The sequence below is a fragment of the Arvicanthis niloticus genome, chromosome 2 (assembly GCF_011762505.2).
Source record: "Arvicanthis niloticus isolate mArvNil1 chromosome 2, mArvNil1.pat.X, whole genome shotgun sequence".
Lineage (NCBI taxonomy): Eukaryota > Metazoa > Chordata > Mammalia > Rodentia > Muridae > Arvicanthis > Arvicanthis niloticus.
This window is the reverse complement of record NC_047659.1, coordinates 38,794,999-38,816,076: the sequence shown is the minus strand read 5'-3', so window position 1 is coordinate 38,816,076 and position 21,078 is coordinate 38,794,999. Positions and strand designations below refer to the sequence as shown.

At 38.8% G+C, this 21,078-nt stretch overlaps 1 protein-coding gene and 1 pseudogene across 1 annotated transcript in view; one reads left to right on the top strand and one right to left on the bottom strand.

Moving 5' to 3' along the window:
• Positions 1-16,047, bottom strand: part of Gca (grancalcin) — a 30,462-nt gene extending 14,415 nt beyond the window's left edge. Inside the window, exons 1-2 of the mRNA XM_034496642.2 lie at positions 15,863-16,047; positions 7,767-7,937 (exon numbers count right to left, since the gene is read on the bottom strand). Coding sequence (XP_034352533.1) covers positions 7,767-7,937; positions 15,863-15,889 — 198 coding nt within the window. The 5' untranslated portion in view covers positions 15,890-16,047. The remainder of the gene's footprint in view (positions 1-7,766; positions 7,938-15,862) is intronic.
• Positions 9,362-11,601, top strand: LOC117702734 (uncharacterized; annotated as a pseudogene).
• Positions 16,048-21,078: the final 5,031 nt, after the last annotated feature.

Sequence of the window (21,078 nt, the reverse complement as noted above, 5' to 3'; positions counted from 1 at the left end):
GGCTGATGGTTTCTGCCCCCTTAGCACCGTCTTTTGCAACATTCACACACAAGTTCAACTATCTCCACATAGGTTAATTTATACTTCTAAACATAGAAGGCAAACTAAACTTTGAAGAATATGTTGTTATTTTGTAGCAATACTAGTAGAAAAAAGAAACCTAGAAAAAAGTATTGAGAATTTAAGTTAAAGAACAAAGAAGTATTTGGGGACATCTTGGTAAATAACCCTGAACTTAAGAGAGCTGCAAATAGTACTTGCTGCACCTGAAGCCCCTGCTTTCTTCATTCACTGCTGTGCATAGATACAATGTAGATGAAAAGGAGTTTGCATTTTATAATCAGAAACCTGTTCCCTGATATTGCTTAATCCACTTGAAAAACTCAAGGCTGTAAACTGCAGAAATCTGTCCATTAACTTTTTCAATGTTTCTGAGGCTTTATTGGTTTTGATTTTTATTTTGGTTGAGATGGGAATCTTAGTATGCCCAGGCTGGTCTCAAATTCCTGGGCATAACTGGTCCTCCTGTCCCAGCCTCCTGGACAGATGGAACTACAGGTACTCACTCCACTGTATCCTGATGACCATTCACAAACTCTCCATCTTATGAAGAAGTTTTGGAAGAGATATAAGAACATTAATTTACATGGATAATCCTTTCTTTCCAGTTACATTACTCTACCCAATTATCTTCTAAAAAACAAGCAAGTTTAACCATGTCAAACAGATTGGTCTATATTTTAATGTCTTACAAAAGTGAAGTTGTCAGACAAGTTGAAAGGGCTTTGTCCACATAAGCACAGTCAACATGAAAGAGAGGCAAATGAGAGCCATGTGCAGACACAGGGCCAGGCCTGTCTTAAAAGCTGAGAAAAACGAGCTTGTGCCCATCACACTGTTCTAAGTTCACACACACACACACACACACACACACACACACACACATTAAAGCTCCATTTATTTAACACATTTCAAAACACGTTTAAGTTGCGCATTCAAGACAAAAATCTCTCATGTCTTAATTCAGCCTGACTCTAAGCCACTTAGCAATACAGCAACAACTGAAGGTGACACCAGGTGTTTATATTAGGGGACTGCTATGGCATCTGAAAGGAGTGACAATGAGACAAAGGGTGTGCGAGTAATTCCTTTATTAACTATGCTCAATGTCTATGATGTTATGTTTTCAAAGTATATGAGATGGAAATACACATATACACACACATAGTATATATGTATGTGTGTGAATATATATATTTTTTTTCACAAACACACACATGTAATTCCAATTCTAAATTAGACCTTAGTACAGTACGTAGAAGTAAACACAGTTTCATATGTCATTGGGATATGACTGCCATATGCCTTGAATCTAGGAAGAGTGATGGGGTAATTCTGTACAAAGCCACTGTTCTTAGAAAAGCAATGGGACCTGAAGAGCACTCAAGAGAAGAACAGAACATAAGATGTTGTCGGTGTTCTATGAAATGCTACCCACTTCAGTACATTCTCCACTGCTATCAAATGAGGGGAGGATGGTTACAGACTGTAGCTAAAACCAAGGGCGAGCTTCTCCTTCTCATCAGTCTGGAGTTGAATTTCCAGTGTACTGTTTTCTTTCACATTCTTCATCGCTTTCATCCCCAACCCTCTCCTCAAGGAACCAAAATATCCCCTACAAAAAAGACACCACTAAGGAGGAGTAAGTGGTACCTACAGAGAAGGACTAGGTTGCGAGCTAGGTACACCTCATTTGGGACAGAATTTTCAACATCATCCTGGGTACATCCCTGACCAAGCTGAGAGCTGACTCATGACAGAATCCAAGTGATGATGTCACAAAACTAAGAGGAAAAGAAGACTGACAAAAGGTGGCGGTGGGATGGAACATAGGACGCAGAAGGAAGTAAGAGGGAAGAAGCAATGACAAACTTCAGCTCAAAAATACAAGTCAAAATTTCAAGCTACACGTAAAATTTATGTGTGCTAAAGCCTGCAAAAATAAAGTTTTCAAAAAAGACCATATTAGATAAAATTACTTTCATGAAACAATCATTAAAATAATTGCTATGCAAATGTACAGACTTGATCAGATGACTCTTGTACACACTTTCATCTAACAGTCATTAACTGAGCAGCCACTGCATATGAATCCCTTTCAATATACCAGGTATCAAACAGTGTGCAATACACCTTCCTTGTCTTTACAATGCTTGCACTTCCGTGGTAGAAGATAGAACAGTGCAGCCAAGACTACATCAGGTGACAATATAAAGGCTAGGGGGACATTTCTACGTCATCGCATAGGTGACGTAGAAATGAAAAGCAGGCCCCTGAGCAAAGAGTAATTAGTCCTCTGCTGCCATGGCAGTAGCTTCTGGCTGGAGTTGCCAATGAGTGCCTGAAATGTGGCTAGTATAAATTCAAATGTTCTGTAGATGTAAGGCATCTGCTAGACTCAAAGACAAAAAAAAAAAAAAAAATACAAGTAAAATGTTTCACTAGTTCTTATGTCAATGACATTCTGTTGTGCAGAACAGCATTATAAAAATGACTTAAGATAGAGGCAAGGGGAGCTCTTCGAGGTCAAGGTCATTGGGGATATGTAGTGAGACCCGGCCTAAAGTAGATGGATGGGTAGATGGATGGGTAGATGGATGGGTAGATGGATGGGTGGATGGATGGGTGGATGGATGGATGGATGGATGGATGGATGGATGGATAGATGGGTGGATGGATGGGTGGATGGATGGATGGATGGATGGATGGATGGATGGATGGATAGATGGGTGGATGGATGGATGGATGGATGGATAGATGGGTGGATGGATGGATGGATGGATGGATGGATGGATGAATGGATGGATGGATGGGTGGGTGGGTGGACAGACGGACGGACGGACAGACGGACGGACGGGTAGATGGATAGATATATGGAGACATGATGGATATATGGATAGATCGATAAGGGTTCATTGTTTCATAAAAGTCTGCAGCTGGGGACAATAAGGCTACATGGCAGCTTAACTGTCCCATCTACCTCTACGTCTCTCGCATTCTCCAGACACAGGCCTTTATCTCATACAAACTGCTCCCAAGCCACAGATGACTGCTGCATCTTCAAACATCAAGTTCCCTTTCCAGGTAGAAAGACTAATGAGCCAAAGGAAACAAGGTTGTCTTCTAACAAGGCTTTAATATTATTATTACAGTTAACATTATTATTTTGTGATGTTGTGTGGAGGACACATGGATGCCAGAGGACATCTTCTGGATGAGAATCTGCCGTCCTCCCATCATGTGGGTCTCAGGATTTGAATTCAGACATGAAATTCCCTTTCATCTTATCAGTCCCCTAGCAATGCCTTTATTTGGAAAAAGCATTCCAAAGAAATTCTATCCACATGACTTTGTTTTGTCTTATAGAAAATGGATACTTTTTATAACTATGATTTTTCCACCTTCTATGAGATACTGATACTGACAGGAAGTTGTCTATTGGGCTTGAGTAGCCAATCATGAGTCACATATGGTAATTCTGTACAAAGCCACTGTTCTTAGAAAAGCAATGGGACCTGAAGAGCACTCAAGGAAAGAACAGAACATAAGATGTTGTCAGTGTTCTATGAAATGCTACCCACTTCAGTACATTCTCCACTGCTATCAAACGAGGGGAGGATGGTTACAGACTGTAGCTAAAACCAAGGGAGAGCCTCTCCTTATCAGTCAGCATCTGAATATCCAGTGTACTGTTTTCTTTTATGTTCTCAATCCTTTTCATCCCCAAGCCTCTCCCAGAAACAATCACAATTTATAAGTCATCAATTGATAGCCTGCCCCAGATTTAAACATAGTTTTCTACTTGAAATTCTACCCTATAGTCTGGATTACCATCCTGTTATATCCCATAGATACAAATGTTACATCTCTCACCCCAATAATTGTTAAACATAAAAATGATATATAACATATGAGCATGTATGTTATTCTTGTATAATATACATATAATACCATCGGTTCACTTGATCCTCTCTCTGTCTCTCTCTCTCTCTCTCTCTCTCTCTCTCTCTCTCTCTCTCTCTCTCTCTCTCTCTCTGTCTCTCTCTCTCTCTCTCTCTCTCTCTCTCTCTCTCTCTCTCACACACACACACACACACACACACACACACAATTGTCTTAGGGTTACTATTGCTGTGACAGAGCAACATGACCAGAGCAAGTTGAGGAAAGAGTTTATTTGACTTACACTTCCATTTCACTGTTCATCATTGAAGGAAGTCAGTACAAGAACTCAAGCAGGGTAGGAAGCTGGAGGTAGAAGCTGATGCAGAGATGGTAGAGGCTTGCTACTTACTGGCTTCTCATCCTGCTTTTTTATAGATCCCAGGACCACCAGCCCAAGGATGGCACCACCCACCATGGGTTGGGCCTTCACATATTAATCACTAATTAAGAGAGTGCCCTCCTGTCTGATTTTATGGAGGCATTGGAGGTACCTGCCTTTCTAGGTTGTGTCAAGTTGACATAAAACTAGACAGCACAACCATCTTTACTATATCCTGAATTTAAGAATCAGGTTTTGGATCTCTTGATCTTTCATTTCAAATGTTTTTTTTTTTTTTTTTTTTAAAGAAGGGCCATACTACTAAATTGATGTAGTCTTTTGTCACAACACAGTTTCAGTCAAGAATGGACTATAGATTTAGTCCAAAAGATTAAAATGGAGTTTGAAAAATTCCTACCAATTAGTATGTATTGTATTTGGGTTAAATGTCTACCAGAGGTGAACTGCTAATGTGTTGGTCCCCTGGCAGATGAACATAGGATGTGGGACCTACAATAAGGTCCTTGGTTGTTGTGAGATTCACTCTAAAGTGACTGTGGGCAAATGGTCTCATCCTCTGTGTTCTTTCTACTGCCTAATATTCCAGAGCACAATACTGGTGTCAAATAAGGCTTGACTATAACTTTATAATTTTTAGACCCACTCGCATATACAAAATATATTATAATGTTTCACATTGTAATATTTATTCTCAATGAAATAGTCTACCAGATAACTTTTGTTTCATTTTGAAAAGGGCAACAAAAGAAAAAATAAGCATTAAAAATTTAGAAATTGGATCCAAATGATATTTGAAAGAAATAAACTCTTAATATTTTGCATCACAGTTTAGAGAGACATGCCCTCTGTTCTCACACACGGTCCACACCATCCACATCTCACACAGCATCCGCAGGACACAGCAGAACTGTTTTGCACTGAGGGCCTTCTAACAAGTCACCATACAAACTAAGGGATAGAATTTCTTTATGGCAACCAGAAAGCAGGGTGAGACTGAGTTTCTACACTTTACCAATGAGAAATTCTAACTTCTATGCCCTGAGCTAGGAAACATGGGTATAACACATACAATATAAACGTATTTTTATATACATGCCTGCATCCATATATAAAATATAATTGAGATTTTATACATATGTACATAGTTCCATGCTATACATATGTACAAAATCATAATTGTGATAACAAAATAATATTTTAATGAATAAATAATATTTCCTTCATATCAAAAGCAGTGAAAACTAACACAAATAAGTATAACACTATATAGATTACTTCTATGGCCCAATACTTTTTAGAAGCTAGTTTTAAAAACTAGAGATGAAAAAAAAACAAAAAACAAAACAAACAAAAAAAAAACTACAACAACAATAAAAACTAGAGATTTTATTGACAGTTTAAATGGGCAGGGTCATTATGGTGAAGAAGACATGGTGACTTGGACTGTGTCCATGGCGGAGGAGATTGTCATGTGGCTTGTTACATCTTAACAAAGCAAGAAGCACAAAGCTCTGGGCCACAGACCCAGTCTGTAGCTTTCAAACCCCACTCCTATGGTCTTTTATCTGAGTCCCATGTCCACAATCTTCAAAACAGCACTATGAGCCCCAAGCCAAATGTACAGAAACTCAAGCCTGTGAGAGTGTTCACACTCAAACCATAGCAGAGGCATATGTTTTTAATTTCACTTCCAATTTTACAGGGTGGTATGCATAAAATTAATTATGATAAATTAATGTATTAATAGTGAAAGTAAAGGCAAAGCCACTGTGATCACATACTGTCAATAACAACAAGTCTGAGACCTGACTGGCAGGCCCAAGCTGCTCTGCTGGTCATCAACAGCTGGCCTACATGTGTAGTCGAAGTAGTAGAGACTAATTGCCAATACCATAGCACACCATTCTGCTTTCATTTTTGTATTAAAAAAATAGAAAAGTCGACATGATCATTTTGATATTCTCCATAGCAATGTGCCATCAACTTAAACCATTTATAACTAAAAATGATACAACTTCATCTGTGATAACACATGCAGTTTCTCAACTTGAATTAATGTCTGACAGCAGAAGTGACTTCCTAGCCACACCATTGGACATACCTTAACTGCAGTATGTGTACTTACAGTTAATGGAATTGATGCCAAAGTTGAGAATATAATTCCCATCCTTATTAAGTTACAGCCCTAGAACTTCTTTGTATTCAAGCAAATTGTGAGTATTCATTCTTTTCCTTCATAAGCCGACTTGGTTTTGTATTTTAAAGTCATTTAAGGAGAGTAGAGTGTTTCTCAATGTGAAACATAATGAAAAAAATTCTTTCGAAATATAAATAAAATTCAGCAGGCATGAGAGTTGACTTCGTGGTTAAGAGCTCTTACTGCTTTTCTAAAGACCGAAGTTTGATTTCCAGAACCTGGTCAAGGGGCTCACTCCTACCTTTGATGATCAGAATGACCCTGATGATCAGAAGGTTCTGGACTTCATGGGCATCATCATGCATGTCCACCCACAGACACAAACACACATACACACAATTAAAAATAAATATAATTCCAGAGAAGACAACTAGTAAATATTTAATTTATATTCCTCTGTCTGTGGCTATAACCATATACCTGAAACTGGCACTTTCATTTAAAAAAAAAAAAAAAGTTTATTTTGGCTTACAGTTTTGGAAGCCAGGAAGAGTATGGCTGTTTCTAGAGAGGACCCCTTGCTTTCTGTGAGTAGCACATGAGCATAAAAGACCACATAGTGTTTGATGAACCAAAGCATATATCCATATCCAAGAAGAAAGAGGGGAGGTGAATGGCTTGCTTTCAAACCATGGAGAGGAATCACACTCATCCTTCCAAGAGGATGGGACCCTTATGATCCAATTACCTCTCAAGGTAACTGCTGTTGCTCAATGCCAATACATTTGCAATTACACTTTAGCCTGAGCTTGAAAGGAACAAATGACATCCACTCGCCACAAAAATCACATCTTCAGGAAGAATCAGATTCCCCACCTTTGAGAACATTGCCCCTTTCAGTCAAATGAACAACATACTATCCATTGTGCCTACTGGCTTCTCACACTGAAACGGAGGATCCCAGTCAAACTCAGTGGGTCTCAAAAACAAATAATAACAACAAGAGCAACACAGGTCATGTTTGTGGGAAGAGGACTTGTAAGGAAGCTGGGACGCTAATGGGAGGAGATGATGTTATAATGATAAGCACACACATTACTCACATGTGACATTGTCAAGAGCAAACTCAATAGAATTTAAAAAATAACGCAGGTATGACAACTCTCATCTTTGATAAGATCTACATAAGTTTAAGACATAAACTTTATAGACATTTTAAATCATACACTAAGTCGCTAGTAAACATTTATTGACTAGTATTTGATAAAAGATTTATCACCTCACCTGTCCAGCAACAGCTGTGAAATACGTCCACATGGAGTCATCGGCAGGGGAGTAGCTGTCGTATGCCACGTACCCAGGGTAGCCACTAGAGAACATATTGGGAGCTGCCCCTGGCATTGGCTGGCCCATTTGCATTTGCATCCCTGGAATCTGACCACTGAAGTTTCCAAACTGTTGAGTGAGAAGAAGAAGTTAGTGATAAAAATAAAAGTTATTAGAGATCACCTAAAAATACAGTGAACAAATCTTGCAAACATATCCACCACTAAAGCTTAAACTACAAGGTACCAGAAGCCTCATATAAAACACAGTTCATCAACATGTTACTTGACATTTCAAAAAACTATAAAAGAGAAATTTCAAACCTCTAATTTGGAGAGTGTATGTAAGGGAGAGAGGTGGACATGTGAGTAGGTACTTACAGAAGGCAAAAAAAAAAAAAATGTTTGATCCCCTGGAGCTAGAGTTACAAGTTGGGAGCTGCCTGGGAACTGAACTTTGGTCCTCTACATGAGCAGTATGTGCTCTTAACCACTGAGCCTTCCCTTCAGCCTCTAACCTCCAAGAACCTTTAAAACAGTGACTCCCAACCTTCCCAATGCTATGATCCTTCAATACAGTGCCTCGTGTTGTGATGACATCCAACTATAAAATTATTTTCATTACAACTTCATAACTGTAACTTTGCTACTGTTATAAATTGTTATGCAAATATATGTGGTGTGAGATGGTCTTAGGCCACCCCAGTGAAAGAATCATTTGCCCCTAAGAAGGTCATAATCCACATGTTGAGAACCACTACTTAAAAAGAAGAATTTAAGTGTGATTTTAAGCAAAACTAAAAGCAGACATAAACAGAAAGTAAAACCTAGGGGTTTCACCTACAGTACACTAACAAGTAGACATGTACATAGTAGAAAATCTGGAATATACAGTGAAACCATAACCTAAACATGGGAAATCACAGAGCTGAAGCACCCTTCACCGTATAAAATGTTTGTTGTGTTTTTTTTTCAAAAAAAAAAAAAAAAAAATGTAGTAACCAGTAGAAAATAAAAAGATGATTCCAATCAAAGTCCTCTTCCAAACCAACATGAAAATCTACAAAATGAAAATGTGGTGGACTGCTAACATCCACTGGGGGCGTCGGTGCAGCCTGGATCTGTTCTAAGCACTTTCCATTTTTTATGCTGATTTTCATCTGTCTGGGAGATAGGAAGGTAGTCTGTCCTTTCTGTCTTGGAGGATCTGAAACGTCAAGGATTCTGAAAAGGGCTGTGTGTTCAAACACAGTCTCACTATTGAAGCTGCCCACACACTAACTTTTGTGATGGCTATGGTCTATTCTTTTTACTGGAAATAGAGTTCAATACTTGGAAAATCACTGTGCCCCATTTTTATGAGTCTAGAAGAAAGAAGCAGGAAGAAAGAAAGAAAGAAAGAAAGAAAGAAAGAAAGAAAGAAAGAAAGAAAGAAAGAAAGAAAGAAAGAAAGAAAGATAGATGCCTTGCCCTGGATCTTAGCAGCAGGAACAGCAAAGACTGCCGGAGGACAGAAAGAGAAAAGAATTACAAGAATGAGGGAGAAACAGACACATGACTCAGGAACCTGCTGGTAGACTGTTCAGGCGCCTCTGGGCTGTGGTAAAGCAGAAGGCATGAAGGAAGCAGGAGGAACTGTAGGAAATAACATTCAGAAAGGGGTCATGAGTCTCAGACCCCCAGCACCATGATACCCGTTGGAGTGACTTATCAGAACTGACCATAGCTCTATGAGATATAACACACACTGATGGGCATGTCTCCAAGATGATTCTTTCCTGATGCTAACACTTCTTTTTTAGGATTTATTTATTTTTATTTTTATGTGTTTTCTCCTGCTTGTATGCTGGTACTACACCTACAGTGCTCGAAGAGGTCAGAGTGAGCTTCGGATACACAGGATCTGGAATTACAGACAACTGAGAGCATCCTCGTGGATGCTGGGAATCGACCCCTGATTCTCTAGAAGGTCTGAACCACTGAGTCATTGCTCCAGTCCCACCAAGGCTAGCTTTGTTGTTGTTGTTGTTGTTGTTGTTGTTGTTGTTGTTGTTGTTGTAAGATTTTTGTCTCTTCATCTTCCAATCTGGATTTCTCACAAATAAAATAAGCTCACGTAGTATTCGGTCTCAGCTGAGTCAGCATGTGTGATAGATTAGGCACAGAAAAAGACTACAGAGAAATATCCCAAGTACCATCCACCAAGGGAAGAGAAGAGGCAAAGGACTCTAGAGGTTTGGAGAAAAGACAATGAATCTAAAACCAAAGGGAAAGGTGGAAAGGAGCATGAAGGATTTCAGTGCTGCCCAGCCAGGGGCGGCTGCTTCAGTAAACAGTATCATCAGACAGCCAAATCCAGCACCTGGGACTTAAAAAGGCAACTCAGCCCTTAAGGAGCTTAACAACTGCCTGGAAGAAACATCAAGGGGTCTATACATACACTGCCATCAATCAAAGGGCTGACTCAATTAACAGAGCTTTATTTATACAGTAACAAATTACAAGCTCCTCCAGCAGAGATGGGCTGTCTAGTAAATCTCCTGACACTTGCCTCTCAGTGGAAGCTCACTGGCCAGTTTGCCTGATCCTTGAAGAAGCAGTGGATGCTTGATTTACAGCATAATAAACTGAGGGGAATTCCTTCAGTGCTGATAGGCTTGATTTGTTCCCCACTCTATACCTTTGGAAAAGGACATGAAAAATCTGCCTCAACTCAGCAACTCAGCACTCAAGAGAACAAAATCCTAAACCAAGGGTTGAGTTATGTAACTCCTTTATGCTGCTTGTAGCTCGCAATCAACTTGAGCACTTTCCAGAGATTAGAAACTTCGCCCAAGATAACCAACCTTGACATGCAGCACAATGAACAAATAGACCTCCCACATACAATAGGAAGTCTGTCCAGTTTAAACCATCTTGGCCAGAGATACAATAGACTGTCGGGAATACCCAGATCACTAGCAAAATGCTGAAAATCTAAGAATTTGAATTAAAAAAAAAATAACACTTCTTCACTAAAGAGTCTTACCCAGTCTTGTAAAACTGAGCAGTTAGACCTTAGCTAGAAATCACTTGCAATTATATCTAGTAGATTCATCTCAGTTTTCCACAATTTATTCCCTTACCATAAAATATAATCGAATCAACAGGATCTCATTTTGGAATTCTCTCCAGAGGTAAACCATACATTAATTAAGTTGAATATGAAGACAAGCAGTTAACATCACTTCTCTTAGATTTGGGAAATTGAACAATTATGTTAGAACTGAATTTGAGCACTAACTGGCTCACCAGGTTCTTTCGAGATGTGTCTAAACTTGTCTTGCACAAGGGTCTAGTATTATCAAACAATTTTCCAAAGATGCTTCCCCACAGTCGTGAAAACCTTAGGAAATTCAGAGAATTGGGTCTATGGGAGAACAAATTGGAACCCTTAACCAATGAAATTGCTTATCTTAAGAATTTACAGAAATTGTTTTTGACAACAAGAACTGGACCACTCTTCCTAGTGGAATTGGTCACCTTAACACTTGCACATCCTGTCATCACTGGAGAGGACATGCTAATCCTCTTCCTGAAGAAACTGGTACCCTGGAGAACCTGGAACTGCATTTGAATGGCAACCCCAACATGGACAGCCTTCCCTTTGAGCTGGTTCTCTGCAGCAAGCTTTCAATCATAAGTACTGAGTACTATCCCCTCAGTCACCTTCTACCTCAAATTGCTGCTGGACAGTGGTCTTCTTTATTATACAGTTCTTAAAGATACAGGGGCCATATTGGACCATTACCTGAAACAAACTGCTGGTCCCACACATGGTTCAAAAGAGACTGTGTAATCAGTCTTTCATATCTACATTCTCTATCTATTTATGTACATATTTATACATAGTAGATGTATAAATATTGTTTTAATTGTTTATGTTAATAAAGGAATCAACCATTTATATTTCTTTAACCATTAAAATAATAGCTTATACCACCCCTACTGCACGGGCACGTTTGCAGCAGATGTGCAGCTTGGTCTTCAGGTGGATCCCAAACAGGTGGAATGGGGGCTATCCCAAAAGCTGTTGCCTGTCTGTGGGATATGTTCTTCTACTTGAGCTGCCTTGTATGGCCTCAGTGGGAGAGGATGCACCCAGTCCCACAGAGACTTGATGTACTAGGGGAGGAAGGATACACAGGTAGGGCCTCCACTTTCCCAGAGAAAAAAGGGGGGGGGGGAAGAGTTAGGGGAAGGAGTGACTGGGAGGCAGAACAGTAAACAAGATGTAAAGTGAACAAATAAAAATTTAAACAAAATAGCTTATAAGAGTTTTCTTTGGTAAATTTTAATGTGTATTTTTCTGTTGTGTAATCTGATATTCCAGTCTGTTTAAAGTGTTGGCAGAAAATGATGAAGTTGGCGGGGTGGTGGTGGCGCACGCCTTTAATCCCAGCACTTGGGAGGCAGAGGCAGGCGGATTTCTGAGTTCGAGGCCAGCCTGGTCTACAGAGTGAGTTCCAGGACAGCCAGGGCTATACAGAGAAACCCTGTCTCGAAAAAAAAAAAATGATGAAGTTATTAAATTTAAGAGACTAAGAAGAACAGTTAGATATGTTTCTGTTAGAAAAATGGGCCAATTTTCCTGCAACCATTCACATACATTTTCTCCGTATCAACTGCCAGATCTTTATAATAGAGTGGATCCTGAGGGTCAAATCTTTCCTTAACTTGGTTTGAAATCTGAAATTTAAATTTTACCTATGTTTACAGTGGGAGTAAACCCCTGGAATTTTTTTTCTTGTTTTGATTTGCTATTTAATCAGTCAGATCTGGAGTTTAAATCCTCTCTTAAATATTTTGCAGCACCTAGTTTAAATATTAAAAGATACTTATTTGTTGAAACAAGTGGCAAGCTGAAAATACACACTCGGAAATAGAAAATTCTATTAATTTAATCATCGGATGAACTATAGAACAAAATTCCTGAAGTGAATCTTGGGAATGGAGGAAGTGAAACATGTTTTCTTACTAACATGCTTTCCTAGTAAAATATGTTTTCTTATGGTGAAAAGGGTTTTTTCTTTTTCTTTTTCTTTTTGCTTTCCTGGAAGTTGCAGATCCACAGAAATTTAACTTGAGAAATATGACAAATAAATTCCACCTAAACACTCATTCTATATATGTATCTACAATTGTGTGTGTGTGTGTGTGTGTGTGTGTGTTATAGTAAATCATGATAGGTAACTTTAATGACTTCTCCCTATACTTGTTCAATGAGATAAATGAGCATCTTTCTTTAAAGACTGCAGTATATGCGTGTCTGGATGTTATTATCCATGTGCTATGGTTTTATACATTGACCCTCCTTGTGGATATCTTTCTGTTCTGGAGTATCTGTGTCTAAGCACAGTATCTTCACACTGTGCTCTATGTCTGCTGAACTACATGCATTTTCTCCATATGTGGGGTACGGGTCTCAAACAATTCTGTTCAGTACCATTACTTTTAGTATCTTCCTTCCTCTGATGGTAGGTAGCTAAAACACTTAGAAAAAGAGGCACATTGCATAGATGCCATTGGTAGTTCCTTGGAAATTATGTGAGAGCTGGGCATACTGGTTGATACTATTTTATTTTTCTCTCAGCTTTTAGGACTAACAAAACTGTAATTGTGTGCCCCTTATGACGTACTCTTATTTTAGGTAGTAGTATATGTTTAAGTCACTTTTGTATATATATATTTTTTTTTGAGGGAACTCACAGAGCAACTATATCGTAGATATCACCCTAAAATAAACCTCTCATATGATGATCATTACATATAATACATGATTCTGCTTGGGTTATTCTGTTTGGTTGGTTGATGGGTTGGTTTGTACGACTGCCCCATTTTGTTGGGCATTCTATTTCAAACAAATTTTAAAAATTAAAACCGTGATGTCAACATAAAAATTTGGACTTTTGCTTTTCCTGGCACTCAAGCTCAGAACTGGGTTTGAGGTAAAAAATCTGTGTCTATAATTAGCAAATGCGCAGGAATCGACTAAGAAATGAAAGGCAAAGACAGAAAACCTTACAGTGCTGAATGTGCGAGAAAAATTATTTCAGATGTTCATCGTATTTTCACCAAGTATATACTTTCTCCTGAGGTTTGTCAGTTTAAAATACTGTTTATAAAACAAACCTATGTGATTAGAGTTCTACGGAGAACTTACGTATATGTGTTTTTAAAATAAATTTCGTATCCGAGTGTACTTATACATTAAGAAGAGGACTGAAACTTTAGAGAAAGTGGTCTAGAACCTTTTCTTGGAGAAACATAGTTTCTCAGACTAAACCATATATAAAAATTGTAACGATTTTGATCTCCTACATTTCTGTGTAACTCAATGTTTAAAATTTACAAAAAATACAGATGTTCCTCTCATACTACACTATGCATATGTTTATTTTGTTTTCTTTCTTAGGACCAAAATGAGAAAGAAAATTCCTTTAGATCAAAATACAATTTTATTAGTACAGAAATAATAAAATACAAAAATATACAACTTAAGGATTCTTATTTTATTTTAGTCTTTGTACATTTGGGGGACAAAATAGCCTAGACCCCATTGCAGACACAGGCTGGCCTTGAAACTCTCAACAATTCTGCCTTAGACTACAAAGTATTAGGGTGACACAGTGAACTACCATGGTCAGCTGGTTCTAGCTGGGTTTGATTCCTTGTTTACTAATTTATACAATGTCTCCTGTAGCTCAGATTAGCCTCAAGCTGAGAATGACCTTGAACTCCTGGTATTCCTGCCCCAACCTCTAGAGTGCTGGGATTGCAGGCCAGGCTAACATGCCCAATTTATGTGGTTCTGAGGATCAAACCCAGGGCCTTAAGTATGCTAAGGAAGCCCTCTACCAACCAAGCTATATCCTTAGCTATCTTTGATAATCATTAAACAAATGAAAATGTATTGGAAATGCATCTCATGAAATATATACTTTATTAGATAAGGGTATTTCCTAGCAAAAACCACTTAACTTTTTTTTTAATTTAACAACTAAATATAACAGGTATTAAAAGGTGGAGTGATAACTTTACCTTATGGACATTCTCAGTACATTTAAATGACTAATGAGGAATATATATATTGGAAAGTGCATGATGTTAGCTGGAATTCAAGCAAGTAACCACAAGCAAACCAGTTTCAATCATGTGTGTGTTGAAGCTAAAGGCCTTGAACTAAAAATTACTTTTAAAACTAATTACTTACTCCCAGGGGTAGGAATTATTTTTTGAAGTCCATAATCACATGCCAATGTCTACTCCTATGTGTAACAAAACATTAATTTCTCTTTTAAGGGAACAACAAATAGCAATAGGCCTAGGAAATCTGCTCTCTTCGTTCAGCACTGCGGGACCACTGTACGGCCACACTTGATAGCCCACCTCACTGTGCAGGTCATTGATGAGAAGGAGTTAAAAGTTTAGGTTCTTTCGAAAGAGGAAAGGTCTACCCACAGGTCGCAATAATTACTTGTAACCCTCAGAGGTACTGAGAGGTACGTTATAGAAGAGAGAACAACCCGTCCCCCTCCAAAAGCAAAGTCTAGAAAATCTGGTCGCGCTTGGTACTATAGAAAAGTTTAGGGGGCACTGAAAGTACATTTCAATTTTTTTCATAAGCAACTTAAAAGACAAGATATGGTTATAAAAAAATAAATAAAAACAATTCAGGATGAAGATAGCCAGAAAAAAAAAACTACTTAAGTTGGGGGAATAAATCACAAAAGGTAACTGGAAACAAGACGTGGTATTTTGCTCCTCCATTCCAAAAACAACATCTAGAAAACACAAACACTTCACACCACCGGCTGGACAAGGACGTTTCTTGAGGCTCTGGACCAGACTCCAGCTCGCGGTTCTCCCCTGGGCGCCGGGCCCCGCCCAGCCCCAGCTTCTAGCACCTCACTGTGTCCGGGCGTCGCCTGGTACCAGAGGGCACTGCCAGGGCCACAGGGTGAACTCCGCACGGTGACGCGGCCCGCGGGGTCGCCGCAGCTCGCGAGGACTTACCGCCCCTCCGTATCCCGGGTAGGCCATGACCAGGCGATCGAAAGTCACGCGTCACCAGTAAGGCAGCGTCAGCGCTGCTGCGAGGAAGGCGCAAGTGTGTGCGACAGGTGCGGAAGGTCCGAGCGCAATGCTGCGCACCTCTGCTCCGGCGAGCCCGCTCCGCCTGGAATCCCGCCCCCGAGCCCGAGCCCGCCCTTGCCCGAGCAAGCCCCGCCCCTCTCATCTGTGATTGGCTGCAGCCTGTCTCATGGATTCCAGTCCATCTCTCTTACTGGTTCTTTCAAGTTCTTACCAGAAGCCTCCTCCAGAGTTATTTCCCCACCCTCTGAGGAAAGCTTCTCCAGGCCATCAACTCCTAGAGTTTCTTTTCTCTGTAGAAACCCCAAACCGACCAGGTGATGACTTCTTTTTAACCTATGCCTATGTTCTTTGGACCAGATAGTTGCAACTTTGTACCTACTCACGGTTTTAATAAAGTGTGGATGCAGTATCAGAGCTTTGAAACCGTGACCGTCCCTATGCCGCACTTGATACCTATTGTGAGAAAGATTATTTGTAGTTTTGTAGATAAATGGTGACCATAGTTGCCAAAAGTAGCAAATAAAAATACGGGATATCTATTGAATTCGGTTTTTTAATAGATTTAAAAACATAAATACTGTCCCAAATACTGCACAGGATTACACTTCTATTTTTTTAGAATATTGCCTACCTTGCTTACATGGCGTCCTCCATAGTATTTAGTAACTTTACCAGTGATTCAACTATTGAGAAAACTCTTAATACATGCTATCTGATTATAAACATCAAGAGAACATCTTGGTTTTTATCATTTGGCCGAAAAAAAAACGACAAGTCTCCTTTTCTCTGAAACTCGTGAATTTTGTTTCTCGAAGTCTAGAATTCACAAGAACAGGGCAGCTTTAGAAGTAGCTTATAAACAAAAGGGAAACCATTTTGATTTCTTTCTGAAAAAGAAAAGGCCTAACGTTAAAAAATAGGACTGTCAAAAGAATATAAAGTATTAACAGAGGAAATCAGCCTTGCAGCGCTGAGTAATTTAACAATCGCTCTGCTGTTCTACAGCCGGAAGAACGTTCTGGGCCTTGTGAAACAATTTTATCAGAAGAGGCAGAAAGAAGCACGTTGCTAATATCCACCTACTATTGAGAAAGTGCCAGTTTCTGCAGCAGTAGCTACTGCTTTAGCTAATATTGGGACCTATTTAAAAAAGAAGTAGAATAAAAACCTGCTTGATAAAATGAATGAGAGTGTAACTCAGTAGATAGCAGGTGATTCTATTAACAGAAGAAGTCTATGCCAAGTTGTATTCTAATTGACAAACAGCATATTCAAAGTGCTTAGGAAGGGTTGTTTGTAATTGCACCACTAATCCAAATTTGAGATCAGAATTCTTCTATATCTTCTTTTTATCAAAACACGTTTACTGACACATTGCCCTTCTGTATCCTGGAAGTCAGATCTCCATAGATCCATTACATGTCTACATGTCCACTTTCAAAGACAGTATTTTCCCTCCAGAACAAAATGTGAACTCCTTTGCTAACAGCTTTTAGAGACTAAATTTACCTAAACATAGACTTCCTCCAGTTTGATAGCAAACCCAATGCTTACGTAATTGAGTGCTCGCAGGGACACTCCCACTGGCCCAAGGGAGCTTTGCCCGGGCCCCTATTGTACTTTCAGTAATGAAACCCTTTGTTTCTGACCCAGGAATCCCATGCCTCTGCCAGCTTGTATGAAAACTGGCAAGCTTGTTGTTAGCTTGCAAGTAGGATAAAATACCAAATACTGACAATGTATCTTCCTTGGAGAAAAGGAGGTGGGGGCAGATACAGAAAGGGTTTTCAAATCCACAGCCTATAGCAGGCTTTCTAATTTGAAAATTTAAAGTACAAATTTTGCAGCATTATAAACTGTTTTAAAAATTTCACTTAACCCCACAGCTGTTTTTAAATAGTAATAACTTGTCTTTATGATTCAGTTAGCATTGTATAGGCAATAGTGTCTTATGAAGACTATCCCATATAATTATGGAATAATATTTGTAACATGAAGAATATTTTATATTGTTTGGTAACTACTAAATATACATATTCACTAAATATACATATGTGTGTATGTATGTTTCTTAAATCATATTCTTTTCTCTTCATATGCTGTTTATTATCCAGCAACATGGCTTTCTGTGTAGATTGAACACCAGGTAACAGACACTGTAAGTTGTAAAGTGTTATTCTTCAATATAGGACTACATCAGGGATGTACTGTCATTTTTCTGTCTTACTAGAGTGAAAAGTGAGGTTGTTTGTAATTTCACTTAACCACAGTTACACAGCTAGTATCAGAGATGAAGGCAGAATTCAGATAGTTTGTCTATAGATGGTCTTTTAATTTTTCCATTCCTCTTCACCTCCAATTATAAAATTTCAAAATATAAAATTATTTACATTACTAAAAAATAAAATATTTAAAGTATATAAAGAATGACAGTAGAAAAATTAGCTAGGCAAACAGAAAAGAAAGCATCTTGCTTTGACCAAGAAAAATCAGTCCCCAAATAATCAATGTATCCATTTCTCCAACACAGGATACATATTTTCTGGTGGCAATGAAGTTTACATGATTATAGCAACCTGGATGAGCATGTATAACGGATTATACTTCTAATTCCTAGCCCCATTGAAATAGAGATAGAATCATTCCCAGGGCTGGTGGTGAGCTAGCCAACAAACACCAGACCTGTGTGAAACTGGTCTGGGCAAACACCAGACTGGTGTGGGCAAACACCAGACCAGTGTGAAACTCTGTCTCAAAATAAAAGGAGACACAGACTTAGAAAGAGCACCTAGGTTGTCCTCTGGTTTCCACATGCACAACCACCACCCCCTCCCCCTCCTTTCTCTCTCTCTCTCTCTCTCTCTCTCTCTCTCTCTCTCTCTCTCTCTCTCTCTCACACACACACACACACACACACACACACACAGAGAGGACTCTCTCTCTCTCTCTCACACACACACACACACACACAGAGAGAGAGAGGAGAGAGAGAGAGAAAGAATATGAACAAGCAGGGTTTACTGCTGGTCATTTTGAATTTCCTGAACTGAAGATTGAAGAATGAGCCATTTATTTTAGATGGGGCGAAGTCAGTAGTCAATTCTGGAATTATCAGATCTGAGCATTCATGAGAACAAAAATATACATTGTTAGGTATATTGTTGAGCTTAGATTGCTTGGAGTGACAGTTTAGCTGGTAACATTAAGGTGGTAGTCTCTTAATAAACTATGTTATTCTCCTTTTCAGATATAGCTCCTGTTAGAAGAGGCAAAATAATAATAATAATAATAATAATAATAATAATAATAATAACTTATTTTTAAGGGTAGAGGACTACCCTAAAATGGCTCTAAAATGAAAATGAGTTGTTAATTTTATAATAGAAATGAAATTGATCTACAAAGTTAATGACTTTTTTGGCATTATTGCCCATAAACATAACCAATAATGGAGACAGCACTATGACCTAGTAGATTGGAAGCATAGCCTATCATTTATGTAAAGTAATTCTGCAAACCTTTAAATCTATGTAGCACTTGAGAGATTACACATACAGCATATCTATGAGCCCAGCTTCTGAGGAAATATGTTCCAGCCTTAGTGGATAAAACAATAGAAATGTATTTCTGGAAACTGGCATTGATCAAGATGCTCTGAGGACAATGATTTGTGATGGATTGATCCTTGAGTCGCAGCAGCTGCTTTAGGGAGGGGTGCTGATACTAAAGTCTGGTTCCCTAATTGGTTCTAGATTTGGTCAGTAAAAGAGGCCGGGAGCCAACTGCTGGGTGGAAGGGACAGGTGGAACTTACAGGTCCCCGGAGGAAAAAGAGACACAGGAAAAGAGGTGGGGCTTTTCTGGCCAGTCTTTGGAAGGAGAGGCATGAAACAATCGTGTAAGATTTCAGGAAAGCTAGAACCAGTGGCCTCCACCACTGAGGAGGTTGGTGGAGGCTGGCTGATACAGGCTAGCTGATACAGCCTAACTGTTAAGTTTAGGACAGGAGATTCTGTGCCCAGCAACTGTGCTAACTGGCAAGTTCTAAAGTAATAAAGCTGTCTGAGTGGTGGGTTTTTTTGTTTTGTTTTGTTTTTTTGTTTGTTTGTTTTTTTTTTTTTTTGTTTTTTTTTTTTTTTTTTTTTTTTTTTAATCCATGGAGCAAAGGTGAGTAGACAGAGAGAGAGAAACTGTGTCAGTTATGGTGGCTTGGTGAAGCTAAGCCAGGGGAACAAGAGAAAGTTAGGAGCGGCCAGAGCATGGACAGCAGCTCCAGGGTCTTGGCACCTCCCAGGGTCGTGCCAATTAATCTGTATATTTTAAAGGTTATTGTTTCCCATTGAAGATAGAGAGAAAGATAAAATGAAGCCACTCAGTTGCAATTTTATCATAAGCTGGGCAAGCAGGAAGGGAGGCTAGCGGCAGCTGATCTTGGCAAAGTCTGAGCGTGGTTTTTTAAAAAGTTACATGCTACCGTGTCCTAACATCGTGCTTATTTGGTGAATAAGAGTGGAAAGAGAAGGAAAAAAAGTTCTATAAATTCTCTTCTTGTAACAATAACAACCCAACAGGAGGACTGAACCCTCATTAAAAAAAACTAAATAATTACCCCTAAAGACTCAGTTTCCAAATATATTAGGGCATAAGATGTAAACATATGAATTTGAAAGGGCATACATTTAAATCTGTAGCATACAAAATATGAAGATTGAGGAAAAGACCCTTAATCATAATGTCTACTATTATATTGTCACCTTGGATCCACTGTACTATTTATTTACTTTCATTTTGCTAAAGTGCATTCACATGAATTTCTTAAATATGTATATATGGATACAATTATGCATACTTTCTCCAAAAATTAGAAAATTAATCTGTATATTTTATGTGCTATTGGAAAATACAAACAACAGTATAAAATGAAGCCACTCAGTTGCAATTTTATCATAAGCTTACAATGGCTCTTTTTCAGCAGCTAAATAAAGGTTATTGTTTCCCATTGAAGATAGAGAGAAAGGAAAAAAAACAACAAAAAAACAAGTTTTATTTGCCATTTATTATACCAGTCAGCCACTTGAAAAACTGACCTTTCTCCAGCTAAGCTTTCAACAACAGTTTCTAGCTTCTAATTCTAGT